The 27073-nt window shown below is 41.5% G+C and overlaps 1 protein-coding gene across 2 annotated transcripts in view; it reads left to right on the forward strand.

Moving 5' to 3' along the window:
* Window positions 1-27073, forward strand: part of Il16 (interleukin 16) — a 100711-nt gene that overhangs the window by 54401 nt on the left and 19237 nt on the right. For both annotated transcript variants that reach the window (XM_027920231.2, XM_027920245.2), the window contains exons 4-10: window positions 2479-2589; window positions 5915-6029; window positions 16386-16459; window positions 17285-17501; window positions 20058-20175; window positions 22547-22679; window positions 26158-26245. In XM_027920231.2, coding sequence (XP_027776032.2) covers window positions 2479-2589; window positions 5915-6029; window positions 16386-16459; window positions 17285-17501; window positions 20058-20175; window positions 22547-22679; window positions 26158-26245 — 856 coding nt within the window. The remainder of the gene's footprint in view (window positions 1-2478; window positions 2590-5914; window positions 6030-16385; window positions 16460-17284; window positions 17502-20057; window positions 20176-22546; window positions 22680-26157; window positions 26246-27073) is intronic.

Here is a 27073-nt window from a genome sequence, read left to right on the forward strand (position 1 = left end):
GATGGCTCATACTTTAGGGTTCTAGTCTCTGGAAACAGGCTCATCTGGCCAGTATGGATGGGCTACAGGTCAGTTGGTAGAAGCTATCTGGAAGGATGTGTTGAAGAGCATCAAAAGGGCCACATCTAACCCCTTAATGTTTAATCCAAAGCATCCAGGGGCCCTATCATCCATCTATCTATGTATCTATCTATCTATCATAATGGGCCACGTAAGTATGGAGGTGGGTGAATCTCAAGATCTTCAGGATGAATTAGCAAGCTGGAGACCCATAAGGCATTATGAGGACAAGAAGAGCTAAAGGTTTAGTTCAAGTCCAAGTTCAGAGGTCTGAGACCCAGGAGGACTGATGGTATAGTTTCTGACTGAAGTTCTACAGGTTTAAGACCCAGGAAGAACCAATATTTCAGCTGGAATCTAAGGGCAGGAGGTGAGCTGCCACAGGTTGTAGGTGGTCAGGCAGGATGGAATCTCTTACTTAAGAGAGTGTCAGGCTTCTGCTCTATTCAGGCCTTCAACTAACTGGCTGAGGCCCATCCACATCAGGAAAGGTAATTTACTTTGTCTACTGATTTAAATGTTAATCTCATTCAAAAGCACCCTTGAAAACACACAGAACAATCCAGATATGGTGGCATGTACCTGAAATCCCAGCTACTGAGGCAGGAGGATTTTAAGTTTGAGATAAGCTTAGCAACTTATTGAGACTCTGGCTCAAAATAAGATTTAAAAGGGCTGGGAATGTAGCTTCTTTGTAAAATACATGCCTATCATGTGTAAGGCCCTGGTTTGATCCACAGCACTGAAAAAAAAAAAAAAAGAATGTTTGACTAAATATCTGGAAACCTCATGGCCTTGTTAAGTTAGCACATAAAACTAGCTATTACAGATGCCCACATGCAGTTCATTTGTCTTCAAACCAACACTCAAGGGCAATGGAGAGGAGAAGAGCTGCTTCTAGAAAGGAGGGAGGGAAAGTGGGGCCCACAGCCTTGGGAGGAGCTTAGGGCTACAGGACTTATTTGGTGGGTACCTTTTGGGAGCTCACCCAACTATATGTGGGCAGCTGCAAGCCAGCAAGAGAAGAGCACTGAGAGATGATGAGCTGCTTGTCCAGGCAGTGACAGTAATGAGCAAACCTGCATCCTAGGTTTGCTACCTGTCAGTCATGTTTTATGTAGATTCTTTTATTTAATTGTCATTCAGAGAGGTATAAAACCAAGAGAGTACAACCAAAACAGGTCAGCAGTTTTTTAAAATATTTTTTTTTTAGTTGTCAAAGGACTTTTATTTATTTATTTATTTGTTTGTTTATATGTGGTACTGAGGATCAAACGCAGGGCCTCACACATGCCAGGCAAGTGCTCTACCACGGAGCAACAACCCCAGCCCCGGTCAGTACTTTTAATATCCATCATTTATAGGTGACAAAACCAAGGCTCAGAGAAATTAAGTGGTGTTCCTAGGTGACCTAATCAGTGGGTGGGGGAGCAGCAGGATGTGAAGACAGGCAGATTCAGAGCCCATGCTGTCCTCCATGGCTCTCCTGCCTCCTCTGCCCAGGTACCCTGGGGACAGAGTCTGCCCAGGAGTCAGCAGCCCAGGCTCCTGGTCCTACCTTGCAGCATCCCAGAGCTCAGTGAGTTGGAACCATTTAACTGCCTGGTATATTTGCAACTTGTGTTCACTTTGGTCGACATACAGGAAGCCCCAAAGAGTCTTTCTAGGTCGTAGAAGGTTAAAAGAAGCCAGTAGCAATAAGAAGCGTCTATGAAGCATGTTCTAAGCACTTTCCTAGAACTAGTCTCCAAAACAACACCTTTAGGCAGGCCCTGTTAGAACCATGATCTTACAGTGGAGGAAACTGAGGGACAGTTGCCTAAGCTACTTCCCTAGGGTCACCAGCTGATAACTGACTGAGCCATGAAAAGAATCCAGGCAAGGAGGTTCCAGAGCACCCTCTTAATCACGAGCTGTACTGCCTTCTCTGGGGCAGCTCCCTGGGGCATAGTATGCCTCTGTATAGCATCCTTTGCTTATCCTGTGCACATAGCTAACCACCTGTCTTCCTCCCCCAGAATTTAAATTCCAACTTTATAAATCTTTGGGTTTCTGCATTCTGGGCCACTACCCGGTACCTACTGTAAATGTTTCTTGAATTGAATACCATTTGTAGAGTGCATCCCTGCCAGTTGGATCTTGGCTTTGGGGACTTGTCCTGGGGCAGTGTGGTCTGTGACCTTAAGCCTTTGCTGCTGGGAGACAGGCTGAGGACAGCTGGCTCCTTGGGCTCCTGGGACCAGCCCCTGCCCACCAGAGTGCCAGATTCCATTAACCATGTTCTAGTTCTTGTGCTGTGGGCTCTGGGGAGAGAGGGGACTTGGCTCCTGTCCCTGTCTGGGTCTTCTGCCTTCCCTGGGAGGTGTGTGCTGTTGTTCCACATGGTTCATCTCTGCCTGCCCTGGTTCCTTGTTGCAGAGCGCTTCGAGACCAACACGGTCACTGAGCACAGCTCAGCTTGGGCAGCCATCTGGGGGCCTCCAGGCTTCGGTCATCTCCAACATCGTGCTGATGAAGGGCCAGGCCAAGGTGAGCAAGGACCACTGCCAACAGGGAGTCCTGGAGCAGCACCTCCTGAGGAGTTACTTCTTCATGGGAACAGGCGAATCAGGCATCCCCATGAGTCAGAAAAATTGTCTTTTGAACTCAGAGCCAGCTGAGTTTCAAGCAACACACATTCTTCTCATTAGACGAAGTGATCATTTTTTCTCATTGAGGACACCATTCTCCACCCACTGCCTTATCACTTTCAAAGCTTATTCCCTAATTCATTCTTGGCATGATATTTTTCAGGCCTCTTTTTATCTGTTGCATAAACCTAAATCCTTTACATAGATTTATGGGTCCTAATTTCACCTCTACAAGTCAGATGTTGGAAGAAGAAAGTTGGGCTCATATACAAGTTTAAAAATATGTATACCACCAGCTATGTGTGGATAATTCCACGGTCTATGGTGCTTTTTGGTATTAGTGGGAGCTTCCTGAGTATCCAAAATGACTTTAGCTCTCCATCAATGCTGAGGCACCATGCTTATTTCTGCCCTATAATTGAGGAATATCAAAGGGGAAACAGAAGTGTTGGTGGTGGAGGAGCATCCCAAATGTTCCTTTGTGCTGACCCCAAACATACTCATGTATGGGGTTGACATGTTCCTAAAATAATTAGAAGAGGCATAAAAGTTCTCAGACTAACCCAAGATGCCCAGGTGCTGATCTAATGAAAGCCTGGTTTCTTTAGTCCATCTAATACGGTTTTGGTGTGTGGTGGGAGGAAGGGATTTAAGCAGTGCTTATGGTCTTTCAAGGGCAGAGTTCCACCACACACCTGGACTCCTCTTTCCCTCTGACTCCAGTTTCTTCTCACTCCTGGGAGCTTAGAGAATAACAAAAAAGGTCAGATGTGAGGAATCCTGGAATGAGTGCCCCTCAGATCACCAGGGAGTAACTATCTCCTCTGTGGTTTACTCTGAACAGCCTCACCTTCTGATTAGTCAAATCACAACACTTTCTCTCCTTGAATTTAGAGAGAAGTACTTTTTGAAAAGTTGATTTTTAATTTTTTTTGTAACGCTCAAAAGAAAGCAAAATGGAAAAGGGCATTTAAACTCATGAAAAGATGACCAAAAGTGGTTTAGATGATCCTGGTGTATAATAACATTCAATAAATGTTCTTTATGGAGCCCCAGGATGAGATAAGATATGTTATTTGGTGTCAGAAGCCTGGAAAACAAAGCAGAGGAAATACATTCAGAAATGAGGGAGACCTACCATGTCCAGCTATGCAGTCTATACGCCTATGACCTCATCAATAGCAAGGATGACAGGTAGGGGTGAGGCTGGAGTTGAGATCAGGAGAGGAGGAATCAGAGCTAGAAAGACAGGTAGGTGATGGAGGCAGAGTCAGAATCAAGTCAGACAATAAAACCAGCTACCCAAACCCAGGCCTTGTGCTCAGTGCTTTGTGAGGGAACCCCATGACTCCCCACAACAACCCCATTAGCATCTCCCTTTTATAGAAGTGGAGACTAAGGGTCTGGTAGGTTATGGGGCCTGTCCAAGGTCACATGGTGAGCGAGCAACTGACTCAGGCACTGGCCCTGGACTCCCTGACCCCTGGGTCCCATTCTCACCATTATCCTGTCCAGAGCAATAATTTCAACCAGGATCAAGCTGGGGTCAGCTGTGTTACTCCGGGTAGTTTTTATCCCTGTCATCCTGAAACACACATCACCTTCACCAGAAGCTTTGAATAGCACCCTGACCAATGGCCTTCCTGGAAAGTACAGGCTCACCTCATGGCCTGTGGCATCTTGAAGATGGTTAACAGGCCACCGTCACCATGGTCCAGGAGGAATGCTACTAATCAGTTCCAAGCAGCTGCTGGACAGAGATAAATTGCCAATAGCAGTGCTGCTATTCCATTCACTTTAAGTGTGTCTAGGAGCCAAGCTACTGGCCATGACCTGGTACACTGGTGAGTTGAACCCAAAGACCTGGCTTTATTCCTCAAGATGTGTGTTTCGATCACTTGCCAGAAGCCAGACATTGACAAATAAGCTTCACTTTATGCCTTCAGATTGTTCATAGTCTGGAAACAAGTACCTTGAGGATCAGCTAAGCCTGCCCAAGAAGTTTTCTTTAGCAAAGTGAAGCACATTGTGCTTGAATTTCCTTTGCTGCTCCCTGGGTCTGTCCTAGTCTTTTGGTTACCTCCCTGGTGGGTCTGTAGGGGAAGCCAAACCTTCTCTCCTTTCTCTTCCTCCTGTAGGCCTCATTCCCTCCTTCTTTCTCCTACACCTGACCTTCTCTGCACTGCCTCCTGGAAGATGTCTGCTAGGCCCCAGGTTCTTCCCAGAGCCACCTGCACATCCCAGGATGTGTTTGTCAACTTGTGGGAATGACCTGGTAAAACGATGGGGCAGACAGCAGTGTAGGTTCAGGCAGGAGAACACATGACTGAAGTGATGTCCTTGAGAGGCAGAGGGGTGGGAGGCAGAACAGAAAGGGGACAAGGGGGCCTTTGGTAGGAGAAGGGACAATTTTCCCATGGTAAGTTGCTGCTATTGCTATTGTCCTTGATGTCTTCAATGCTGTTTCCAGGCATGTTGTTTGAAGCACATTGTGCTTGAATTACCTACCTGTGGGTTAGGTAACATCATCATCATTTTACAACAGGGAACTTCAGGTTCAATAAAGAAGAATGAAATTATGTCATTTGCAGGAAAATGGATGGAACTTGAAAGCATTGTGTTTAAACAAAACAAGCCAGACTCAGAAAGTCAAGGGACACATATTTTTTTCTTATGTGAAAGCAGGAAGAGAAAAAAAGGAGGAGAGGAAGGAATTTCATGAAAAAAGATGGGGAGACCAGTAGAAGAGAAAGGAACAGGAGTAGGGAGGAAAGGAGGAAAAGAAAGGTTCTGGGGAATGAAATTGACCAAAGTATGTTGTGTGCATGGATGAATGCCACAACAAATTCCACTATTATGTATAATTATAATGCTCTAATATAAAATTTAAAAAAAAGAAAAGGAAATTGAGACTGACAAGCAAGAAGTGATACGACCTCAGTCACCAAATGGAAAGGTAGAGAGCTAGGGTCTAATCCCCACCCAGCCTCCTTTAGTGTCAGAAGCATCAGATTAATGTGAGAACTTCAGACACCATTCAGGCCAGCTGGATGGCATGCTACTGAGCCTCCCATTCCTTTGTTAATCCCAAAGACATATGAGACTAAAGGTGCCTCCTCCCTTTCTGACTCCTTGGTTCAGGCCAAGGCATGCTCTCTAGAAACATCTGCCCAGGGAGCAGCATAAACCCTCCTGAATCCCACCTTCTCCTCTTCTTTCCCCAGGGCCTCGGCTTCAGCATCGTTGGGGGAAAGGACAGCATTTATGGCCCCATTGGGATTTATGTCAAAACCATCTTTGCAGGGGGAGCTGCAGCGGCTGATGGAAGGCTACAGGAAGGTAGATTTCCTATTCCTTATGAGACCCTGGTTGAGAAATCAAAAGCAGAATCCAGAATCATTAAAGTTATAGAAGACACTGGAGATGCAAAACGTGTCATAAGCACTCAGAACACAGCTTCTGTGGATGTGAGGTTCTGCTGGCAGTGGGGACTCTCCCCCAAGAACTCCATTGTGATGGGCCCATCAGCCCCTGGCACCATCACCTCCCAGCTGGTCCTGTTGCCAGCTTGGGACTGAAGGCTGGTCTTCTCCCTCCCCTTCCTTACCCTGCTCTCTGCTGCCTTCCCTGTCTTTCCAAGGTTCTTTCTTAATTGCTGGGATTCACTGCCATCCCCTTCCTTCCCTTCTTACTCCCTAACCTACGAGTATGGAAAAACCAGTTCTTCTAACAGATGAGTTGGGTAAATATTCTTCTAACAGATGAGTTGGGTAAATATTCTCTGAGAGCTTCCAGAAGACTAGGTTCTAAGAATACATGAAAGTATTAAACATGACCCCTCTTTTGAAGGGCTCATAGTCTACCATGTGGCAACCACCCCCCTCTGACCACCCTTATGCACCCCAACTGTCTCCTCCAAACTCCTTCTTATCTCCATGGAACAAAAGCTCCCAGCCATCCCAGAGTGAGCAACCTGGGGAACAAAGCTGCCTGTCTTCTTGTCCCAGAGGGAAGAAACAGCATTCCACCTCTACCCACAGTCATATTTGGATTATTAGGCAATAGACTTGACCAAAGGAGCTCTCTGGATCTCACTAGGAGGCAAAGTTCAAGGGCATGAAGCCATGGAGCAGACTGAGCCACTGCAAGCCAGGGACTGGTTTACCTATTGGGGGTCTGAAGAGAAGTGACTTCACAGAATCACTTTTCCCTGTAAGGTCAATGTCTGCAGGCTATGTTGGCAGCCTAACCATCTTGAATAGCCTGACTTGTTTAAAACAGGGCATGCACACTGTAGTGTGCTGTAGCCCATTGGCCAAAACACCACGAGCAAAGAATATTTCCACATTTCTAAATGGTTAAAAAATTCAAAACTGCTTTTGATCCTTTTGTGACCTATGAAAATGAAATGAAATATAAATTTCAGGATAATATAAAATATAAATTTCATTTAACGCAATCATGTCCCTTCAGTTACCTACCGTTTCTGGCTTCCACTGTGCTATAAGGGCAGCATGGAGTAGCTGTAACAGAGACTGTGTGGTTCACAAAGATGAAAATATTTACTGTTTCTCTCTGTACAGAAAATGTTTGCCAACCCCAACATGATGCAGCATTAGGCATATGGGTTTCATTGTGTGGGCAGTGGAAGCCTTTGAAGGCTTTTTATCATTTGAGAGGGATCAGCTACAGAGGTTTTGGATGATTCACTTCTCAGACTGTAGGATGCAGTGCACTGGCAGGAGAGCAGAAGTGGGAAGAGCAGCCAAGAGGCCAGTGGGGGAGCCAGGCTCAGCTCCTACGGGCTGCCCAAAGGCAGTAACCCTGTGAAGAGGCAGGGACAGATGAGAGAAGTGACAGAGCCTGAGAAGAGAGGCAATAAGTGAAGGATAGGTTAGGGGAAACTTGAAGGTTTCTGGTCTTAGTCAACTGGAGAAAGAGGAAGAGGAAGAGGAGGCAGTGGGAAGATGTTTAGGTCAAAACTGCAGAGAGAAGACTGATGTGCCCAGGTGACCACAAGGTGGCGCTGTCTATTAGGCCAATGAAAATTTGGGCTACTGCTCAGGAAGGATTCGAATTGAATTTGAATTTGAGGGTCATCAAAATTTTGGAAATAACTGAAGTTACACAGTGAGTGAAAGCATAAAAAAATGAGTGGAAAAGAAAGAGGAGATACAGATACGGCACAATTCTAGAGAAATAGCTACATCAAGAATAGGTAGACAGGAGCCCAGGCCCAGGTCAGGCCCAGGACCATACCCGCTGACAGAAACCCATGTTGGAGCCCAGGCCCTGGCCTAGGACTGTCGCTTGGACCTGTGAGGGAGCCCAGGTCCAGGACCACCCACCAGCCAAATCAGGAGCCTAGACCCCATCTCTGGAAGTGGTTGCCAACATCCATTTTGGGACACCCCCACTGCCATCTTGAGTTACCACTGCTATTGCTGCCACCACCTTTAGTTTCAGTAGCGTCCATCTGGGGACATGGGCTGGGGACTGGAAGCGCAATACCAAAGTGAGGTACAGGTGATCTGCATGGACACTACCAGATTGTAGGTTAGAAACTGTAATATCTCAGATCTGCACTGCAAGAAAGGACGACACATAGACAACACGAAATAAAACAAAGGAAGAAAGTTCCCCAAACAAACCAGGATACTACAACAATAGAATCCATTGACAGAACAGTTGATGAAATGTCAGAGAAGGAGTTCAGAATGTACATAATTAAAATGACCTGTGAATTAAAGAATGACATAAAAGAGAAAAGACAGGCAAAATTTAATTACTCTGACAAAGAGATAAAGAGCAAATGCAGGCATCCATTGATCACACCAACAAAGGGTAAAGGGAGCAAATACAGGTGGCAAAAGATTACTTCAAGAAAGAGAGATTTTGGAAAAAAAATCAATCAGAAATCCTTGAAATGAAGGAAACAATAAACCCAATAAAAAACTCAAAAGAAAGCATCACCAGTAGACTGGATCACTTGGAAGACAGAATGTCAGATAATGAAGACAAAATATACAATCCTGAAAATTTATTGGGTTAGATGAAGGCACAGAGATTCAAACCAAAGGAATGCACAATCTCTTCAATGAAATAATATCAGAAAATTTCCCAAACATGAAGAATGAATTGGAAATTCAAATATAAGAGGCGCTTATAGGACATCAAATGTACAAAATTACAACAGATCTACACCAAGGCACATTATAAGGAAAATGCCTCGCATACAGAATAAGGATAGAATCTTAAAAGCCATGAGAGAAGAATCAAATTACATAAAAGAGGAGACCAATTTGGATCTAAGCCGATTTTAAAACCCAGACCTTCAAAGGCAGGAAATCCTGGAACAACATATACCAAGCTCTGAAAGAAAATGGATGCCAACTAAGAATCTAATATCCAGTAAAATTAAGTTTTAGATTTAATTACAAAATAAAAACCTTTCATGCTAAACAAAAGTTAGAAGAATTTACAGCAAGAAAGCCAGTATACAGAGCATTCTCAGCAAAATATTCCAGGGGGACGAAATGGAAAACAACAATGAAAATCAGCAAAGGGAGGAACTACACTAAAAGAAAGGCTGATCAAAGGAGAAACCAAGTCAAGTTAAAAGCCAAAAATAAACCCAAATGACCAGGAATACAAATCATATTACAGTAATAACCCTGAATGTGAATGGCCTAAACTCATCAATTAAAAGACATAGACTGGCAGATTGGATTTTTTTAAAAAAAGACCCAACAATATTCTGCCTTCAAGAGACTCATTTCACAGGAAAAGACATCCACAGACTGAAGGTTAAAGGGTGGGAAAAAGCATACTATTCACATGGACTGCGTAAACAAGCAGGGGTTTCCATCCTCATATTAGATAAAGTGAACTTCAAACCAAAGTTAGTGAAAAAGGATAAAGAAGGACATTTCATACTGATTAAGGGATTCATACATCAACAAGACATTACAATCATAAATATCTATGCCCCCAAACAACTGAACACCTATGTATATCAAACAAACCCATCTTAACTACAAGCATCAAATAGACCACAACACACTAATATTGGGTGACTTTAATACACCTCTCTCACCACTGGATAGATCTTCCAAACAAAAACTAAACAAAGAAACTACAGAACTCTATAAAACAATTAATAATTTATACTTAACCGACATATATAGAATATTCCATCCATCAATGAACAAACACAGTTTCTTCTCAGCAGCACATGGATCCTTCTCCAAAATATACCATATGACTTAAAGCAATTCTTAGCAAATACAAAAAAGTAGAGATACTACCCTGCATTTTATCTGACCATAATGGAATAAAATTAGAAATAAATGGTAAAATGAAAAATAGAAGCTACTCCAGCACCTGGAGACTAAATAATATACTTATTGAATGCTGCATGAATAACAAAAACATCACAGAGGAGATAAAAAAAATTTTAGGGGTCAATGAGAACTCTGATACAACTTATAAAAATCCCTGGGATACTATGAAGGCAGTGCTAAGAGAAAGATTCATTGCATTAATGGACTCATTAATGCTCATTCATTAAAAGAAGAAAAAGTCAACAAATAAAAGGCCTGACATTACATCTCAAAGCCCTAGAAAAAAGAGAACAAGCCAACACCAAAAGTAGAAGAAGGTAGGAAATAATTAAAATCAAGGCAAAAATCAACAAAATTGAAATAAAATAAACAATGTAAGAAATTGATGGGCTGGGGATGTGGCTCAAGTGGTAGTGCACTCGCCTGGCATGTGCAGAGCGCTGGGTTCGATCCTCAGCATCACATAAAACTAAAATAAAGATGTTGTGTCCACCGAAAACTAAAAAATAAATATTAAAAAATTCTCTCTCTCTCTCTCTCCTCTCTTTAAAAAAATAAATAAATTGACAAAACAAAAAGCTGGTTCTTTGACTAAATTAACAAACCCTTAGCCACCCTAATGAAAAGAAGGAGAGAAAAATCTCAAATTACTAAAATTCATGATGATAAAGAAAGTATCATGACAAACACTATTGAAATACAGAAGACAATTAGAAACTACTTTGAAAATGTATACTCCAGTAAAATAGAAAACCTTGAATACATTGATAAGTTTCTAGAGGCATATGATCACCCCAAACTGAGTCAAGAGGTCATACGCAATTTAAACATATCAATTTCAAGCAAGGAAATAAAAGATGTCATCAAATGCCTACCAACCAAGAAAAGCTGAGAACCAGACAGATTCACAGCTGAGTTCTACAAGACCTACAAAGAAGAATTAATACCAATACTTCTCAAATTATTCCATGAAATAGAAAAGGAAGGAACCCTTCCAAACACATTCTATGAAGCTAGTATCGTCCGCATACCAAAACTAGGCAGAGACATATCAAGGAAAGAAAATTTCAGACCAATATCCCTGGTGAACAAAGATGTAAAAATTCTCAATAAAATTCTAGCAAATAGAATACAAAAACTTATTTAAAAAATAGTGCAGCATGATCAAGTGGCGTTCATTTCAGGGTGCAAGTTTGGTTCAACATATGGAAATCAATAAATGTAATTCATCACATCAATAGACTTAAGGATAAGAATCATATAATTATATCCATTGATTCAGAGAAAGCATTTAACAAAATACAACACCCTTTCATGTTCAAAACACTAGAAAAATTAGGGATAGTAGGAACATACCTCAACGCTGTAAAAGCTATCCATGCTAAACCTAAGGCCAACATCATTTAAAAGTAGAAAAATTGGAATCATTCCCTCTAAAAACTGGAACAAGACAGGGATGTCCTCTTTCACCACTTCTATTCAACATAGTCTTTGAAACTCTAGCCAGAGTAATTAAACAGATGAAAGAAATTAAAGGGATATGGATAGGAAAATAAGAACTCAAAACTATTATTATTTGCTGACAATATGATTCTATGCTTAGAGGATCCAAAAAATTCCACCAGAAAACATCTAGAATTAATAAACGAATTCAGCAAAGTAGTAGGATATAAAATCAATACCCCTAAATCAAATTCATTTCTATGTATCAGTGATGAATCCTCTGAAAGAGAAATTAGAAAAACTACCCCATTCACAGTATCTAAAAATAAAATAAAATACCTGGGGATCAATTTAACAAAATAGGTGAAAGACCTCTAAAATGAAAACTACAGAACACTACAGAAAGAAATTGAAGAAGAACTTAGAAGATGGAAAGATCTCCCATGCTGTTGGGTAGGCAAAATTAATATTGTCAAAATGGCCATACTATCCAAAGTGCTATACAGATTCAATGCAATTCCAATTAAAATCTTGGAAAGTCATATACAGCAGAATGAAACAAAACCCCTATCTCTCACCATGCACAAAACTCAACTCAAAGTGGATCAAGGACCTAAGAATTAGACCAGAGACCCTGTGCCTAATAGAGGAAAAAGTAGGCCCAAATCTTCATCACGTCTGATTAGGCTCCAACTTCCTTAACAAGACTCCTAAAGTGCAAGAAATAAAATCAAGAATCAATAAATGCAATGGATTCAATCTAAAAAGCCTCTTCTCAGCAAAAGAAACAATCAATGAGGTAAAGAGAAACTCTACATTTTGGGAGCAAATTTTTGCCACACACACATCAGATAGAGCACTAATCTCCAGGATATATAAAGAACTCAAAAAACTTAATGCTAAACCCCCCCAAAACCCAATCAATAAATGGGCAAAGGAGCTGAACAGACATGTCTCAGAAGAAGATATACAATCAATCCATAAATATATGAAAAAAAGTTCAACATCTCTAGTAATTAGAGAAATGCAAATCAAAACTACTCTGAGATTTCATCTCATGCCAGTCAGAATGGTAGTTATGAAGATACAAACAACAATATGTGTTGTCGAGGATGTGGGGGAAAGGCACACTCATACATTGCTGGTAGGACTGCAAATTGGTGCAACCAATCTGGAAAACAGTGTGGAGATTCCTTAGAAAACTTGGGATGTAACCACTATTTGATCCAGCTATCCCACTCCTCAATCTATACCCATAGGACTTTAAAACAGCATAACTATAGTAACGCAGCCACATCCATGTTTATAGCAGCTCGATTCACAATAGCTAAACTGTGGAAGCAACCTAGATGTCCCTCAATAGATGACTGGATACAGAAACTGTGGTATCAATACACAATGGAATATTACCCAGCATTAAAAGAGAATATAATTATGGCATTTGCAGGTGAATGAATGGAGTTGGATAATACCATGCTAAATGAAGTAAGCCAATCCCCCAATACCAAAGGCCAAATATTCTCTCTGATAAGTGGATAATGATCCATAATGGGGCAGGGAGCATGAGGAAAATGGAGGAACTGTGATTGGGCAAAGGGAAGAGAAGGGAGGGGAAGGGACATGGGGGCAGGAAAGATGGTGGAATGAGATGGATATCATTACCCTAGGTACATGTGTGATTGCACATATGGTGTGACACTACATCATGTATAACCAGAGAAGTGAAAAGTTGTGTTGCAATTGCATACAATGAATCAAAATGCATCCTGATGCCATATATACCTAATTAGAATAAATATATAATTAACATTAAAAAAAAAAGAGTAGGCAGACAATAGGAGCCAATGAGAGAAAGTAAGAAAAGTAGAATCAGAATCTGGAGAGCATAGCCTTATTTGTTTCATTTTCTTACTTGTTTGGGTTTAAGCATAGTACCAGGGAGAAGTTGAGGTGGCAAGAAAAGATGGTTTTGTATTTTCTTTTCTTCCCTGAGTGCAAGCCTGCCCAAAGCCAATGTCCTTGTATTTGCCTGGGTATTTGTCTCCCATAGTTAATAACAATGATAAAAAATGAAGAATTTCAATGAGCCGAGACATTCTGATAGTGTGCAGTCCCTGGTTCAAGCCTCAAGTAATTGGCCAAATTGCCTTTTGTAATCTTTTTTTCAGCAGTGAAGTTTCCAAATCTACTCTTGAGTCCATGGGGGGATATGCTGGTGGGGACAAAAGTTTGTTGTACAGATCAAGGCTGTACAATAGCCCTTATACCAGCTCCAAAAAATGATTGTGTAAGATGTATTTGGCAAAATCAGGCAGATCAATTCTCACTGGACATGTCCCAATAAGGAAAGGACAGAAGAGTACAGAACTGGGCTACATGACCGTGTTGGGTTCAGCCCCTTACATAATTAAGAATGGACATGCTGCTGTTTTTTCTTTGTCTAACATTTTTTCAGCCCACAATTACTTTTGAACATTTTTTTTTTAATGTGTCTGTTGTCACTCCTGGATTTGAAGACTCACAAGGACAAGGGCTGGGTCATTCCATTTTTTTTACTCTGGTTCCAATGACCTGCCATGCTGAGCTGATGGATGGAGTTGGATAATATCATGCTAAACAAAGTAAGCCAATCCCCCAAAACCAATATTTTCCACTGTGCCTCTACCCTCTATGGCCACACATAGACGTGTTGGATGAAATAATACATCTGAACTCAAAGGAAAGAGATGGGAATGACAAGCTGCCAGAAGGCAAAGAGAGCTTTAAATCCAAACGAGGCAAACTCAAGAGTTGATGACGTGGTGGCCCGGAGGGCTGCTGGACTGTTACAGACCCTAAGGGATGTGTCCTCTGTTCCCATTTGAGTCCTTGGGTCCATGTGAGGCTCTGAGAATCTGCACAAAGCCCTGATACTAAAAGAGCTATGACTCATAAAAGGCCAACAGGCCCCAGGGAAGCAATAAGGAAACTTGACTTTGCTCATGACTTTTTTTTTTTTTTAAATGGTCCTGGGCATTGAACCCATGGGTGCTCAACCACCGAGCTACATCCCCAACCTCTTCTATCTTTTATTTTGAGACAGATTCTCACTGAGTTGCCCAGACTGGCCTAAAACTTATGAGCTTCCTGCCTCAGCCTTCTGAGTCTCTGGTATCCACCACCACATCTGGTTGCCCATGACACTTGAGTGGGGAAAACATCTCTCACAAGGAAATAAACATCAATGCCTGTATCATATGTGGTCTTAAAGATCATATTTATAGTCTCTGTGGAGAACATAAATCCCCAATCTGGGAAATCAATATTAAATTGATTTCCCTAGGGGTTCCTAGTAGAAATAAAGGAAAAACTGGGTGACCTGAGGTATATGGGAATCCCACAGGACAACAGAAACACTCTGAAAAATAAATTTACAATAAAGGTCACATATTACCTCAGAAGGGTCAGCAGAAATAACACAGAGGAATATTGGCCCTCAAAAAATAATATAATAGAATAATATAAAAGAGACAATAGAATTACTGTGTTTAAAATAATTTTAAGTGATAAAAGAAGGAATATAAACTGTAAGGAATAAACAGAACACAAGGAAAAATAGATTAATGTGAAAAAAGTGGTTTCTGGATTTCTTTTTTAAAGCATAGTAATTTCCGTGAAGTATCAATTGATTGGTGAGACAACAGATTCAATGCAGCTATAAGAAAAATTAGTGAACTAGAAATTATCCAGGAGACTACACAGAGCAACAAAGATTAAAAAGAAGAGCATTAAAGAGACAGGGAGAACACAGCAAAAGGTCTAAAATATATCCAATAGAAATTTTAGAAAAAAATAACAGTGAAAAGAGAAGAATAATACCCAAAGAGAGTAAATTTTCCAGAATTTATTTAATGCATGAAACTATCGCTTGAGGAAGAAGAGGATTTTCTTCTGCCCTAGGACACCATAGTGAAACTGCAGAATATCAAAGACAAAGGAAAAAAATCTTTAAAACAATGAGAGCAAATGTATAGATTATATACACTGTAACCATAATTAGTGACAGCAAAGTCAGTATAAAAATAGCCTTTGCATTTGAATTGCTCAGCACAGTGTGGAATGAAGAGAAAGTGTTCCTTGTTTGTATGTTGAATAAATTGAATGAAAGGGAGAAAGTGGTTTTCATTCACATAAAAATAGACTTCTGGATAGAGAAAAAAAAATTATCCTAGGGGTATACTGTTAGGAAGAAAATCCTTGAAGTTGAAAGATACAAGTCCTAATTCTCTTTACTTTGTGACTTGGGATTTCTCTGAGCTGTTTTTTCCTCTGTAAGTGAGGCCCACATTGCATTCTGGAAATATCACATCCAACCCACATCTATTGAGCATTTTGTTGACCTTACCCACAATTGGCTCTGGGTTATCATCTAATATGAAGAAGTCCCTCTCCTCAAAGATCTGTCACCCTGGCCATGGAATGATTTTTGCAGGTTACTGATTACCACACAGTGTGACGAGTGCTACAATGTGGTAGGTACAGAGTGCCATGAGCATTACGAAAACAAAAACAAAAATCAAAACACAAAAAAAGGATAAAGATAACAGGGGCTGAAAGGTTAAGAGAGAGTTGGGTGGAGAAGGTAAGAAAAGTACATTTTAGTTGAGAAAATGGCATGAGCCAGGCATTTAACTGCATAGACCATTGTGAAAATGCAGATCATATTGAAAATGATACATGGGAGCAAAGGTGTGAGGGTCAGGGAGGCAGGGAGGGTGAATATGAAGCAAGGAGACCTGATTAGGTCACTGCTGATCCTGCCTCTCAAAATTGTTCTTCTCTGTACAAAACGTTGGGCAGTGGTAAGACCAGAGTTCAAAGTAAGAGCTTTGACCTGTGATTGACAAAATTATTCCGCTTATCTCAACAGGTGATGAAATTCTGGAGCTCAATGGTGAATCGATGGCTGGATTAACACATCAGGATGCTTTGCAGAAGTTCAAGGTGACTGTTTCTAATTACCATCTGGTCAAACCCCAGGGCCTTCAGGAAACCACATCAACTGCTCCCCGCTTTACATGAAGGGTCCCTAGCTGATGCTGCTCTTGAGCACAGTGTTAAAATGTCATTACTCAGAAAATCAGAATGTAATCAGGATTGTTTTGGGGGAATATTTGAACTACTTAAAATGTATAAAGCTATGTTAAAACAGTATGCATAATACTCTATGTATTTAGACTCATATATTTATAAATATGTTTGGGGGTTTTAAAACATCACTCAAAGATATTTTTGAGTCTCCATCTAGTTGGTTCAATTTAAGACTACTTTGTAATACACATACATATCTATGTGTGAATATATACACACACACACACATATATATATATATATATATATATATATATATATATATATATACTTATGTGTCTGCTTATATGCTATGTAATATACAGCATAATAAGCACTGCACATAATATATAATATGTAGTACTCATGCATGTATATCTGGTATATGACATTTATCATATATTACATATAATATATAATACTGTGTGTGTCATAAATATTATGTACAATGCTATAATGCAATGTCATACATGATGTTTTATATTATATGTAGCCTATAATGTACGATATGTAATAGAGTACTTTTGTGTGTGTCATATATGTCGCATATATGAATAATACACATGTTTATATATGACACACACATTGAGCTGCATTTCCTTTATAAAGTATTTTATTACTGTCACTCATGAAGGACAGTCTGCCTCACTGGCCCTGGCATTGCTGCTGGGTATTGTCACACTCTCCCTTTTCTTTCAGCAAGCCAAGAAAGGGCTCCTCACCCTAACCGTGAGGACCCGCCTGACAGCGCCCCCTGCCCTGGGCAGCCACCTGTCTCCACCCCTGTGCCGCTCCCTGAGCTCCAGCACGTGTGTCGCCAAGGACAGCAGCCTCTTTGCCCTGGAAAGCCCTGCGTCTCCTGCCAGCATTGCCAAACCCAATTACAGAGTCATGGTGGAGGTTTCCCTGAAGAAAGGTAAGAGTGCTGACCACTGGAGGCTCTGCCAGCATCGCCCAGCCTCCTTCCAGGTTTCCATACCTGGCTGAGTTCAGGCTTCCCTGTTGGAATCAGCTCAGGGTGGGCAGGATGCTCTCAACTAGCAGACCCCATGGCTGTTGCTGGGCTGGGATGAGTAGAAGGTTGAGTTTTCTGCTTCTAGAAGCTCAAGACAAACTGTCCAAATCTAGTCAATGTGTCCTGCAGTGGTGGAAAGAAAACAAAACAAACATAGATAAGTGGTGGGGAGGAAATGGATATAAGGGACAAGGCTTTGTAGCCTTGCAGCTAATGTATTCAGTGTCCTTGGGAGGTCACTTAATCTCTCTGGGCCCCTGTTTTCTTACCCAGACAAGAGAATTGAAGTTCTGACATTTGAGAGTCACAGCCATTCATTGTGTCACCACAGGCCCATGGCTAACAAACCCCAGAGAGCCCACAAAGTCCTTTCTACCAAAGTTCAACTGTGCTGAGACCAGAATGATGGAGAGGAGGCAGCTAGTCACAGAGTTGAGCTCCAGCAGAGGGGTCATGTGTTCTAGGAACAGAGGGAGGGTCAGCATGGCCAAAGCAAGGTGAACAGAGTGAGTGATGACATTAGAGCACTTGGCATTCAGCCATTTGGGTCTGAGCATAGGAATAGTGCTTTGGAGAGAAGTAGATGGATTGAGATGAATTGTAGAGAGAGGAGAAGAGGGTGTGGAATTAATTCATTGCACAGGAGTTTGCCTGATGTATGTCTTAGCTCCCCTGCTGTACTAGAAGCTCCTGGAAGACTCAGACATCTCTGTGTGCCGAGGCCTGGCGCGGTGTTGTAGATAAGTGCAAGGTGCATATGGGTGTGTGCAGGTGTGCTGTGAATAGGGTTCATGCAGGGAGTTTTCTGAGTAGGCATGGCCTCAGAGTGGTGTTTCCTCTGATTATTGGTATCAGAAGCACCTGTATGGAGGGTCTTTGCCTTCTTGATTTAAATAAGCCTCTTCTTATTCTTAGACTCTACCCCAACAGATTTTGATGCAGCCATTTGGGCTGAGGCTCAGGAATCTATATTTTAAATAAGGACTCCAGGTGATTCTGATGCCCATTAAGCTGAAGAACTCTTGCTGGAGTCAGGAAGCTCATCTAGGGTTCTGACCTGTGTTGGTGGCTCATGTCACAGCCCAAATTCTTTACCTGTAGAATAGGGTCACTAACAATGGCCCATGACATCCTTCAGGTGGCTTTTTGGGAGAACCAGAATCAAAAAGGTAAAAATATTCATGAAAGTGCTTTGTAAAACATGAGAAAAACCACTGAGGAGGTCTTCCTTTCACTCTGTGACCATTCCATCTAGTCCTTCCTGCTGACTGCTTCTCGTTCTCCAGGTCTTTGCTGTGAGACCTGAAGTGGCCTTCCTGTCACCTTCCAGCAAACCCCTCGTTTTCCCCCTTCTGTATTCTGTAGGATCCCCATGGCCCTAATACCACCTATATGCTGCTACAAACTTTTAACTTTAGTCCCTCTTTCTGCCTGGGTTTTGGGCCACTCTCTGCTGTACAGGTTGGCTCAGATACCTCCTGGCATCACAAGTGCAACTTGGGTGTAACTGAACACTGGGTCCTCATCCTCATCATCGCTGTCCTCCCTGGACTTCCCTGTTTGGTAAACAGCATCATCATCTATTCAGTTATTTTTATTTCTATTTATGAAACCCCTGTATTTCATCCCTCAGAAAGTCTGTCTTCAACAGATATTTCACACACATAGATTTCTCTTTCTTCATTAGTGGTGAAGTCAAAGCCACTGTTGTCTTGCTCAGCAGTGCCACTCCACTGGCCTCCATGTTTCCCCCTCTTAAACACCATAGTTCTTTCTCCAGCATGTGCAACAGAAGACGTTAGGTCACGCCACTGCCTTGCTCACAGATCTCCATGGCATGTCTTTGCAGTACGGAGTAGCATCGTTTCAGTCATGCCCTTGCTTACAAAGCCTTGTTTAATCCAGTCCTTGATCCTGCCATTTGTCATCTCATGCCATGCTCCTGTGACTGACCATGCCCTTCCTAACTTGCAACACGGCATGGTTTTTCTCACCCTTTGCCTTGTGCATTGGCTGTTTCTCTTGCTGGAATGCTCTGCCCTGTCTCCTCATTCCTAGCTCTTTCTTGTCATCCACATTTTAGCCTAAACGTCATTGTCTCCTCTGAGGCCCATAGTGACCATCCTGTCACCTTATAGCACATTCCTCATTGATTCTCTGCATAATACTCCTCACTATTGGATACCCCCTCCCTCCTTTCCTTCCTTCTCCCTTTCTTTTTCATTCCCTCTTTTCTTTTTAGAGTTTCTCCACTTGGAATTGCTATACTTTGTTTATGTTGGTCACTTTAGAACCTTAAGCAGTACCTATACATAGAGGATGTGCCACAAATGTGGGTGGAATAAATGCCATGATAAATAAGGGACCCTAACAGACAGTGCTGGTGGCACCTAACAGACTAGTGCACACCTGGGGAAGCTCACAGTCTCCCGCCTCTCACCCTGTTCTGCCTTGCAGAGGCTGGCGTTGGCCTGGGCATCGGCCTGTGCAGTGTCCCCTACTTCCAGTGCATCTCGGGCATTTTTGTTCACACTCTCTCTCCAGGATCTGTGGCACATCTGGATGGACGACTGCGGTATGTCCTCACTTCTGTTTTTGAATAGCTCCCTGACTTACAACCGAGGGAAGAACTACTTAGGAAGGTCAGGAGATTGATTTGAAGATTGATGCTTAGAATGACATAGGCATGGCCCAGAGATGGCTCTCAAAGTAGCTGGACCAGCAGCATGACTTAGACATCATCTGGGCCCTGGGCTCAATCCTCAGCATGAGAGAGAGAGAGAGAGAGAGAGAGAGAGAGAGAGAGAGAGAGAGAGAGAGAACCAGCTGACTCAATCTACATTTTAACAAGACCCCCTGGGATTTGTATGCATGTGACAGTTTAAGAAGCCAACCTCAGAGAATATCAGTCTGCAACAGAAAGTGAACTAAACACACTTTAACTCAGATTCAACTAGCATAGAAATCATAGTGTCATAAATAGGAGCTTCCAAGGTTTGCCCGTGAGCTCTATATAGAAAAAGCAGTTAGTTCTCTGAGCAAATCAGTTGCATAAATATGGTTTCTTGCTGGCATAAACAAAATATTTTCAGGCACTCCAGGCATATTTTTTAACAGATAAGTTCTAAGAGAAATATAAATCTAAATTTTCTTTTCAATAAGTAACCTGATTTTTCTCAAAATATTTGATCTCCATTCAACTTGTTATAATACTTCATACACACTCTAATATTTGTATATAGTACATTTTCTTTCATTGCATTTGCATTTTGCTAAATCAAGATATTTCTGCCCTATTTTAAAAGTTTTCTTAGAATTGCAGTATACAGGCAAGTCCTTGATGGAGCTTCTAATTAGAGACACACTGCTACTGTCATCTGTTGGAGGGTGACAGCTGATTTGCTGAGCCTCTGTGCTAGTGCACAGGGCATAATAGCAGGGTCAGGGTGATAGCCTTTGTCCTAATACCCTCTAACAGAGAGTATCTCCCTCCTAGGCCTACACTGGAATTATTCAGGAAACTTCTATTTTCCTTGGCATTTGGGGCTCTATGACAGTAATTTTTAGTCACATAAATAAATTGTGTGCTTTCTTAGCAAGGGTGAAAGCATACCTGCTCAGCAGAAATATAGGAGAAGGAAGCAGCAGACCACAACAGGGGGAACAGGAAAATCAGCACAGGAACCTGTGTTCTCATCCTGGTCTAGGAGTGAGGCCAGGAGTCTGCAAATTGCAGACCTCTTGATTTTTAAATAAAGTTTTATTAAGAAAGCCATAAACATATGTCTACAAATTGTCTATAGCTGCAGCTATCATCTTACAATAGCGCAGCTGTGTCACTGTAACAGAGATGGAAGGGCCTGTGAAGCCTAAAGGATTCACTCTTTGCTGCTTTATTAAAAAAAAAAAAAGTATCAATTTCCCGGCTAGGATGTATCAGAGACTATTTCACATTCTGTGTCATCTATGATGGGGAAAGAAGGTAGATTGCACAAATCTTCCATGAATCAATGACCCCTATCTTTCCTACCTCATTTCTTTTTCTGTTTAGGTAGCTGTGTTAGTCAGCTTTTTGTTACTATAACTAATGCCTGAGATAATCGATTTATAAGAGCAAAGGTTTATTTTGGCTCATAGTTTGGAGGTTCCAGTTCATGTCTGATTGGCCCCATTGCTTTTGGGCCTGTAGTGAGGCAGCACATCATGGCAGGGACCATGACATGGAGCAAACCGTTCACCTCAGGATGGAGATTTGAAAAAGAGAGAAAAGAATGGGAGGGTGTCATCTGGTTACAGGGAAGGGAATTGCCTTCCCTTCCCTGTAACCAGAAGGCCTCTCACTTGGTCCCACTTCTGAAGGGTTCTATCACCTCCCAGTAGCACCAGGCTGAGGATCAAGACTTTACCATAAGGACATTTGGGGGACACTTATCTAAACCAGAGCAGTTGCTGGTAACTCCTGTCCCATTTTAAAGCTAAAATGAGTTCCAACACCTGCTTTTTAGATTTTTTTTTTGCAGGAACTTTGACTGATCTCCTACCCAGTTATTTCTTCTTTGCTCTTCAGCACATCCTGTCCAATCTTTCCTCCTAATCATTCTACGTGTGAGAACACTAAGTTCCAAGGAGGAGATGCAATGGGTTACATCATGGTTGACCGGTCCATCAGTTAGTTCAGATAACCCCTGCCCTCATCCTGATTGAGTGTGATTAAATGGGAAAAGAAGGAACAAAGTTACAGATGAAACTTTGTTCGTGTTGGAGCTCTCTGGGTATGAAATATTGGGTACTTTGTGGTTGTGCTTTGGTCCACCTTGTTCTGAGTTTTGATCAAGCAGTCAGGGAGGTCTACTTATTGATATGATGTTTAGGTCTCCCAGAGAAGCAACCTTCCAGGTGTCAATATTCATTAGCTTTCTGATGGTTTCCTGTTGGTGCTTTTGCAGGTGTGGTGATGAGATCGTAGAAATCAATGATTCCCCTGTGCACTGCATGACACTCAATGAAGTCTATGCGATCCTGAGTCACTGTAATCCTGGTCCAGTGCCCATCATTGTTAGCCGACATCCAGACCCACAGGTAACATCCCACTGGGTTATGTTCTTCTTCTCACGCCCACTCTTCCAGTACCAAGTTGGAACAAGAAATAAATGAGAATAGAACATTACTGGCTATGGTTTGAACTGAATCTTCAAGAATCCATTCCAACATTCTATGTTAAACCAAATAGTTATATCAGAGATCCATTAATAATGTCCTAGACATCAGGAGCAAATGGCTTCAACTTAGGAAACGTCTTGCAACTGAGTTACAAGCTCTGAGGCAAGAAGATAGAGACCTGGGGTCCCAGCTATTATATGCAAGAGATTCATTTGCTCATGCATCTACTAGATACCCATTATGGAGTGTCTGGAGCCCGGCGCCGAGGATAGAACTATGTACAAATTCACAGTACATAGTCCTGAAGAAGCCCACAGTCTCAATAAAGAGACTGATAGAGAAATAAGTGCAATACAGAGGGGTAAGTACTAAGTTGAAGAGATGGGTTTGTGAGGCAAGAAACCCTAGAAGCTAGTTTTCTCCAAAAAATTTGAAGGAGATCATTCCAGGTAGTAGGAATGCAAAGTTCAGAGTCATGAAAGAACTTATCATGGAAACAATATGGTAGGCAGTTTTGGTGGGACTGGGATGTAGTGTGCTAGGCATGAGTGATCAAGAACCATGGTTGGCTGGTGAGGCACTAGGGTTACCTTGTAAAGTCATTAGATTGCCAAAGAGTCTATAGAAAGATGCTATAGAAGCTAGATAGCTATAGATGTGACATGTTCAGATTTTTTTTCAGTATAAAGTGGGCTGTGTGTGAAATTTGTAGGAGGAAGGACACAGATGTTGAGGGCCCGAATGGAACAGTAGACATGGGAAGAGATTAGAGAAAAAGGGGCAACAAGTGGCAAAGCTTGGGAACAATCAATGATATCGATTGGCTGGGGAGTGGGCTTGGGAGAGAAGAAAATGACTTCAGGGCGGGACATATTGAGGTTGAGTTGCCTGGGGGATGTTCAGAGGGAGATGCCCAGTAGACATCCAATCTGGGGCTGACAGTGGCAGTAAATGAGATTCAGGTTGGAGTTAGTTGAAGCCATGGCCCTGGTGAAATCACTTTGGGGAACCTGGTAATGATCACTGACACCTTTTATTTAATCCTTATTGTGTGCCAGTCTCAATGGTCGAAGATGTGACACACACAACTGCATTTAGTTGTACCACCCTCTGCAGTTGGTATGCTACCCCCCACCCAACTCACTACAAGGAAAAGAGACTGGCCCAATGATGGAGCTACTAAGTGGAGGAACTAGGATTTAAGCTCACCAAAGCCCATGCTCTTAATTAATTGATCCCCAAACTCGGTGAAAATAGGACAGGTAGTGGAATAATGGGGAAGATCAACATACACAGTGTAGAGCAGGTTCAAACTTAGTCCCCTTTGACCATTGCACACCCAAGCTAAACTCCCCAGGGAAAAGCAGACTTCTTACTTAATAAACAAATAATTGACCTAAATCTTTGGGACATAAAAGAAAAGAAAGGAGTCTCAATTAGTTTATGATGCCTCTTGCTGCCTGAGGACTGTGAAGAAAGAGCTGTGGGACAGGGCCAGGATGTGGGGCTGATGCTGTGGCCCTGGTTGAGGGAAGCTGAGAGATACGGCTGGAGACTTGGGGCAAACACTCAAGATCTCTTAGGAGGTGAGGGTCTTGGGAGTGAGGGAGTCATACACATGATGCAAAACTTACATTTTAAGTGCACAGTTTAGTGGCATTAAGTTCATTCAGTATTGTTGTGCAAACATCACCACCAAGTTTCATCTTGCAAAACTGAAGCTCTGTACCCTAGAAACAAGAAATCCCTACTTCCTCTCCCTTGGTAGCCACCCTTCTACTTTCGTTTCCATGATTTTGACTGTTCTGCATTCCTCATGTAAATGGAACCATACAGTGTTTGTCCTTTCACGACTGGCTTATTTCATTTAGCATGATGTCCTCAAGGTGCATCCATGTTGTAGTCTGTGTCAAAATTTTCTTCCTTTTTGAAGGTTAAATAAGATTCCATTTTATGTGTGTACTACATGGTGTTTATTCATTCATCTGTTGATGGATAATTAGGTTGCTTGTACCTTTCAACTACTCTCATAATGCTGCAATGGCCTTGAACTCGATATAGCTTTGAGACACTGATTTTAATTCTTTTGGATATGTTCCCAGAAGTGGAATTGCTGGATCATATGGCAATTCTATTTTTAAGTTTTTAAAGGAACTTCATACTGTTTTCTATAGAGGCTGCACTATTTTATATTCCCATCAACATCGTATAAGGGTCCCAGTTTCTCCACATCTTTGCCAAGACTTGTTATTTTCTATTTTTTTTTAATAGTAGCCATCCCAATAAGTGTGGAGTGATAATACATCGTGGTTATAATTTGCATTTTCCAAATGATTAGCACATTTTTTCAGGTGTTTGTTGGCTATTTGTAGATCTTCAGAGAAGTATCTGTTTCTTTTCCTTTACCCATTTTCAAATTGAACTATATTTGATCATTGTTAAATTGTGTGTGTGTGTGTTTTTTTTGTGTGTGTGTTTGTGGATTTTCTGGATTTTAGCCCTTTATCAAATATATAATTTGCAAGTATTTCTCCCATTCTGTGAATTGTCTTTTCATTCTCTTGATCTGTGTTCTGTGATGCTGAGAAGTTTTAAATTTTTACTTTATAAAAATACTAAAAATAGATAATACTAAAATTACATAAATACTCCAATTTATCTTTCTTTTGTTTGCTATACTTTTTCTTTCAAATGGTTTCTTAAATATCTCTGTCCATACTGTGAAGCAGGTTCTGTTATCATTATTACTTTACAGAAGAAGAAATTGAGACTCAGCTTGTATGGAAAAAAGTCTGTTTGACTCCAAAATTCATATTCTTAACTTTACTGTAAAGTGATTAGTGACCTGTGAGGCAACAACAGAGAGTACAATTATGGTGGGATGGTGATGATGATGGGGATAGTGATGGTGGTGATGGTGATGATGTTGGTGGTGATGATGATGATGATCATGGTGATGGTGATTATGATAGTAGTGGTGATGATGTGGTGGAGATGGTGGTGGTGACGATGATGATGACGATGGTGGTGATGGTGATGATGTTGGTGGTGGTGATAATGATGATGGTAATATCATGAAAGCATTTCCAAGAAGGGAGTTGCTTGCAGGGGTAGACTGTGAAATAGTGACTTTGCTTTAAGTTTTACAGCAAGAAGTGGGCAGAAGTTTGGAGAGACAAAAGGGCCCACCCAACTCCTTTATCGGCAGACTTTGGACATAATCTGGGAGATTCTGGAGAATCACTAAACCCCAGGATATTTCTGGAAATGGGATTGTCAACTGTTTGTAGATTGGACTAGAAGGAAAGATGCTAGAATACAGGGGCACAGCGGGGTCAGCACTTGGAGCCTAGGGCAGGGGTTTCCACTGTTTGAGAAAGGGACCAATGTTTTCTAGGTCTCTGAGCAGCAACTCAAAGAAGCTGTGACTCAGGCTATGGAAAACATCAAGTTTGGAAAAGAGAGGCATCAGTGGAGCTTGGAAGGTAAGGAAAATAGTGGACTTTGATTTAAAATATCTTCTCCTTTGAAATTCAGGGTATTGCCCTCTATCATAAGAATATGTAAGAATAGTCATTACAGAAAGGCGTGATGCATGGGCAAGCATTGAAAGTCAGGATTCCACTTGCTAAACATGGCTCACACTTTTACTTTGTTTGGAAAGTGCAAGATTTTGAAAGCATCTGAATTTGAATTATTTTAAATGTGGCAGGCACTCTCCAGTTCTCTGTGGTCCCCACCATTTCTGTTTTTTTTTCTGTCATTTTGCTTTTCACACACATTTCCCCATACACATTGAATTTTGCAGCCACTATTATTTAATAATGAAATCTTGAGAAACTGTAATATCTAATAATACGATATCTAGCACTTATTGGATTCTTATAATATCAGACACTGTGCTAATTCATGCATTATTTTACTGAATCTTCATATCTAAATTTTGTGCACATTTTACAGAAAACAAGTGAGGCCCTGAGGGGCTCCCTTACCCAAAGACATAGTGCTATTGTGCAGAGAGAGGATCTGGGTCAGTGACCCAGCTGGCTGACTCCCATGCCCAGCTGTTGAACATTAGGGAGCTCATCATGGAACATTCATGTGCAGCACTGATGCTGACAAAGGGAATAAATGGTACAAGAAACATTGAGAGAAAAGGACAGATGACACAGAATGGTATTTCAACTGTGTTCTACTATTTCCATCCACCCAAGATACATATATGCTATGGGGAAGGTGCCTGAAAAATTCACCGTTTTAACCATGGTAATCTCTGGATGATTGGAACACAAGAGAGTGTTTACTTTCTTCCA

This window comes from Marmota flaviventris, chromosome 2 (assembly GCF_047511675.1).
Source record: "Marmota flaviventris isolate mMarFla1 chromosome 2, mMarFla1.hap1, whole genome shotgun sequence".
Lineage (NCBI taxonomy): Eukaryota > Metazoa > Chordata > Mammalia > Rodentia > Sciuridae > Marmota > Marmota flaviventris.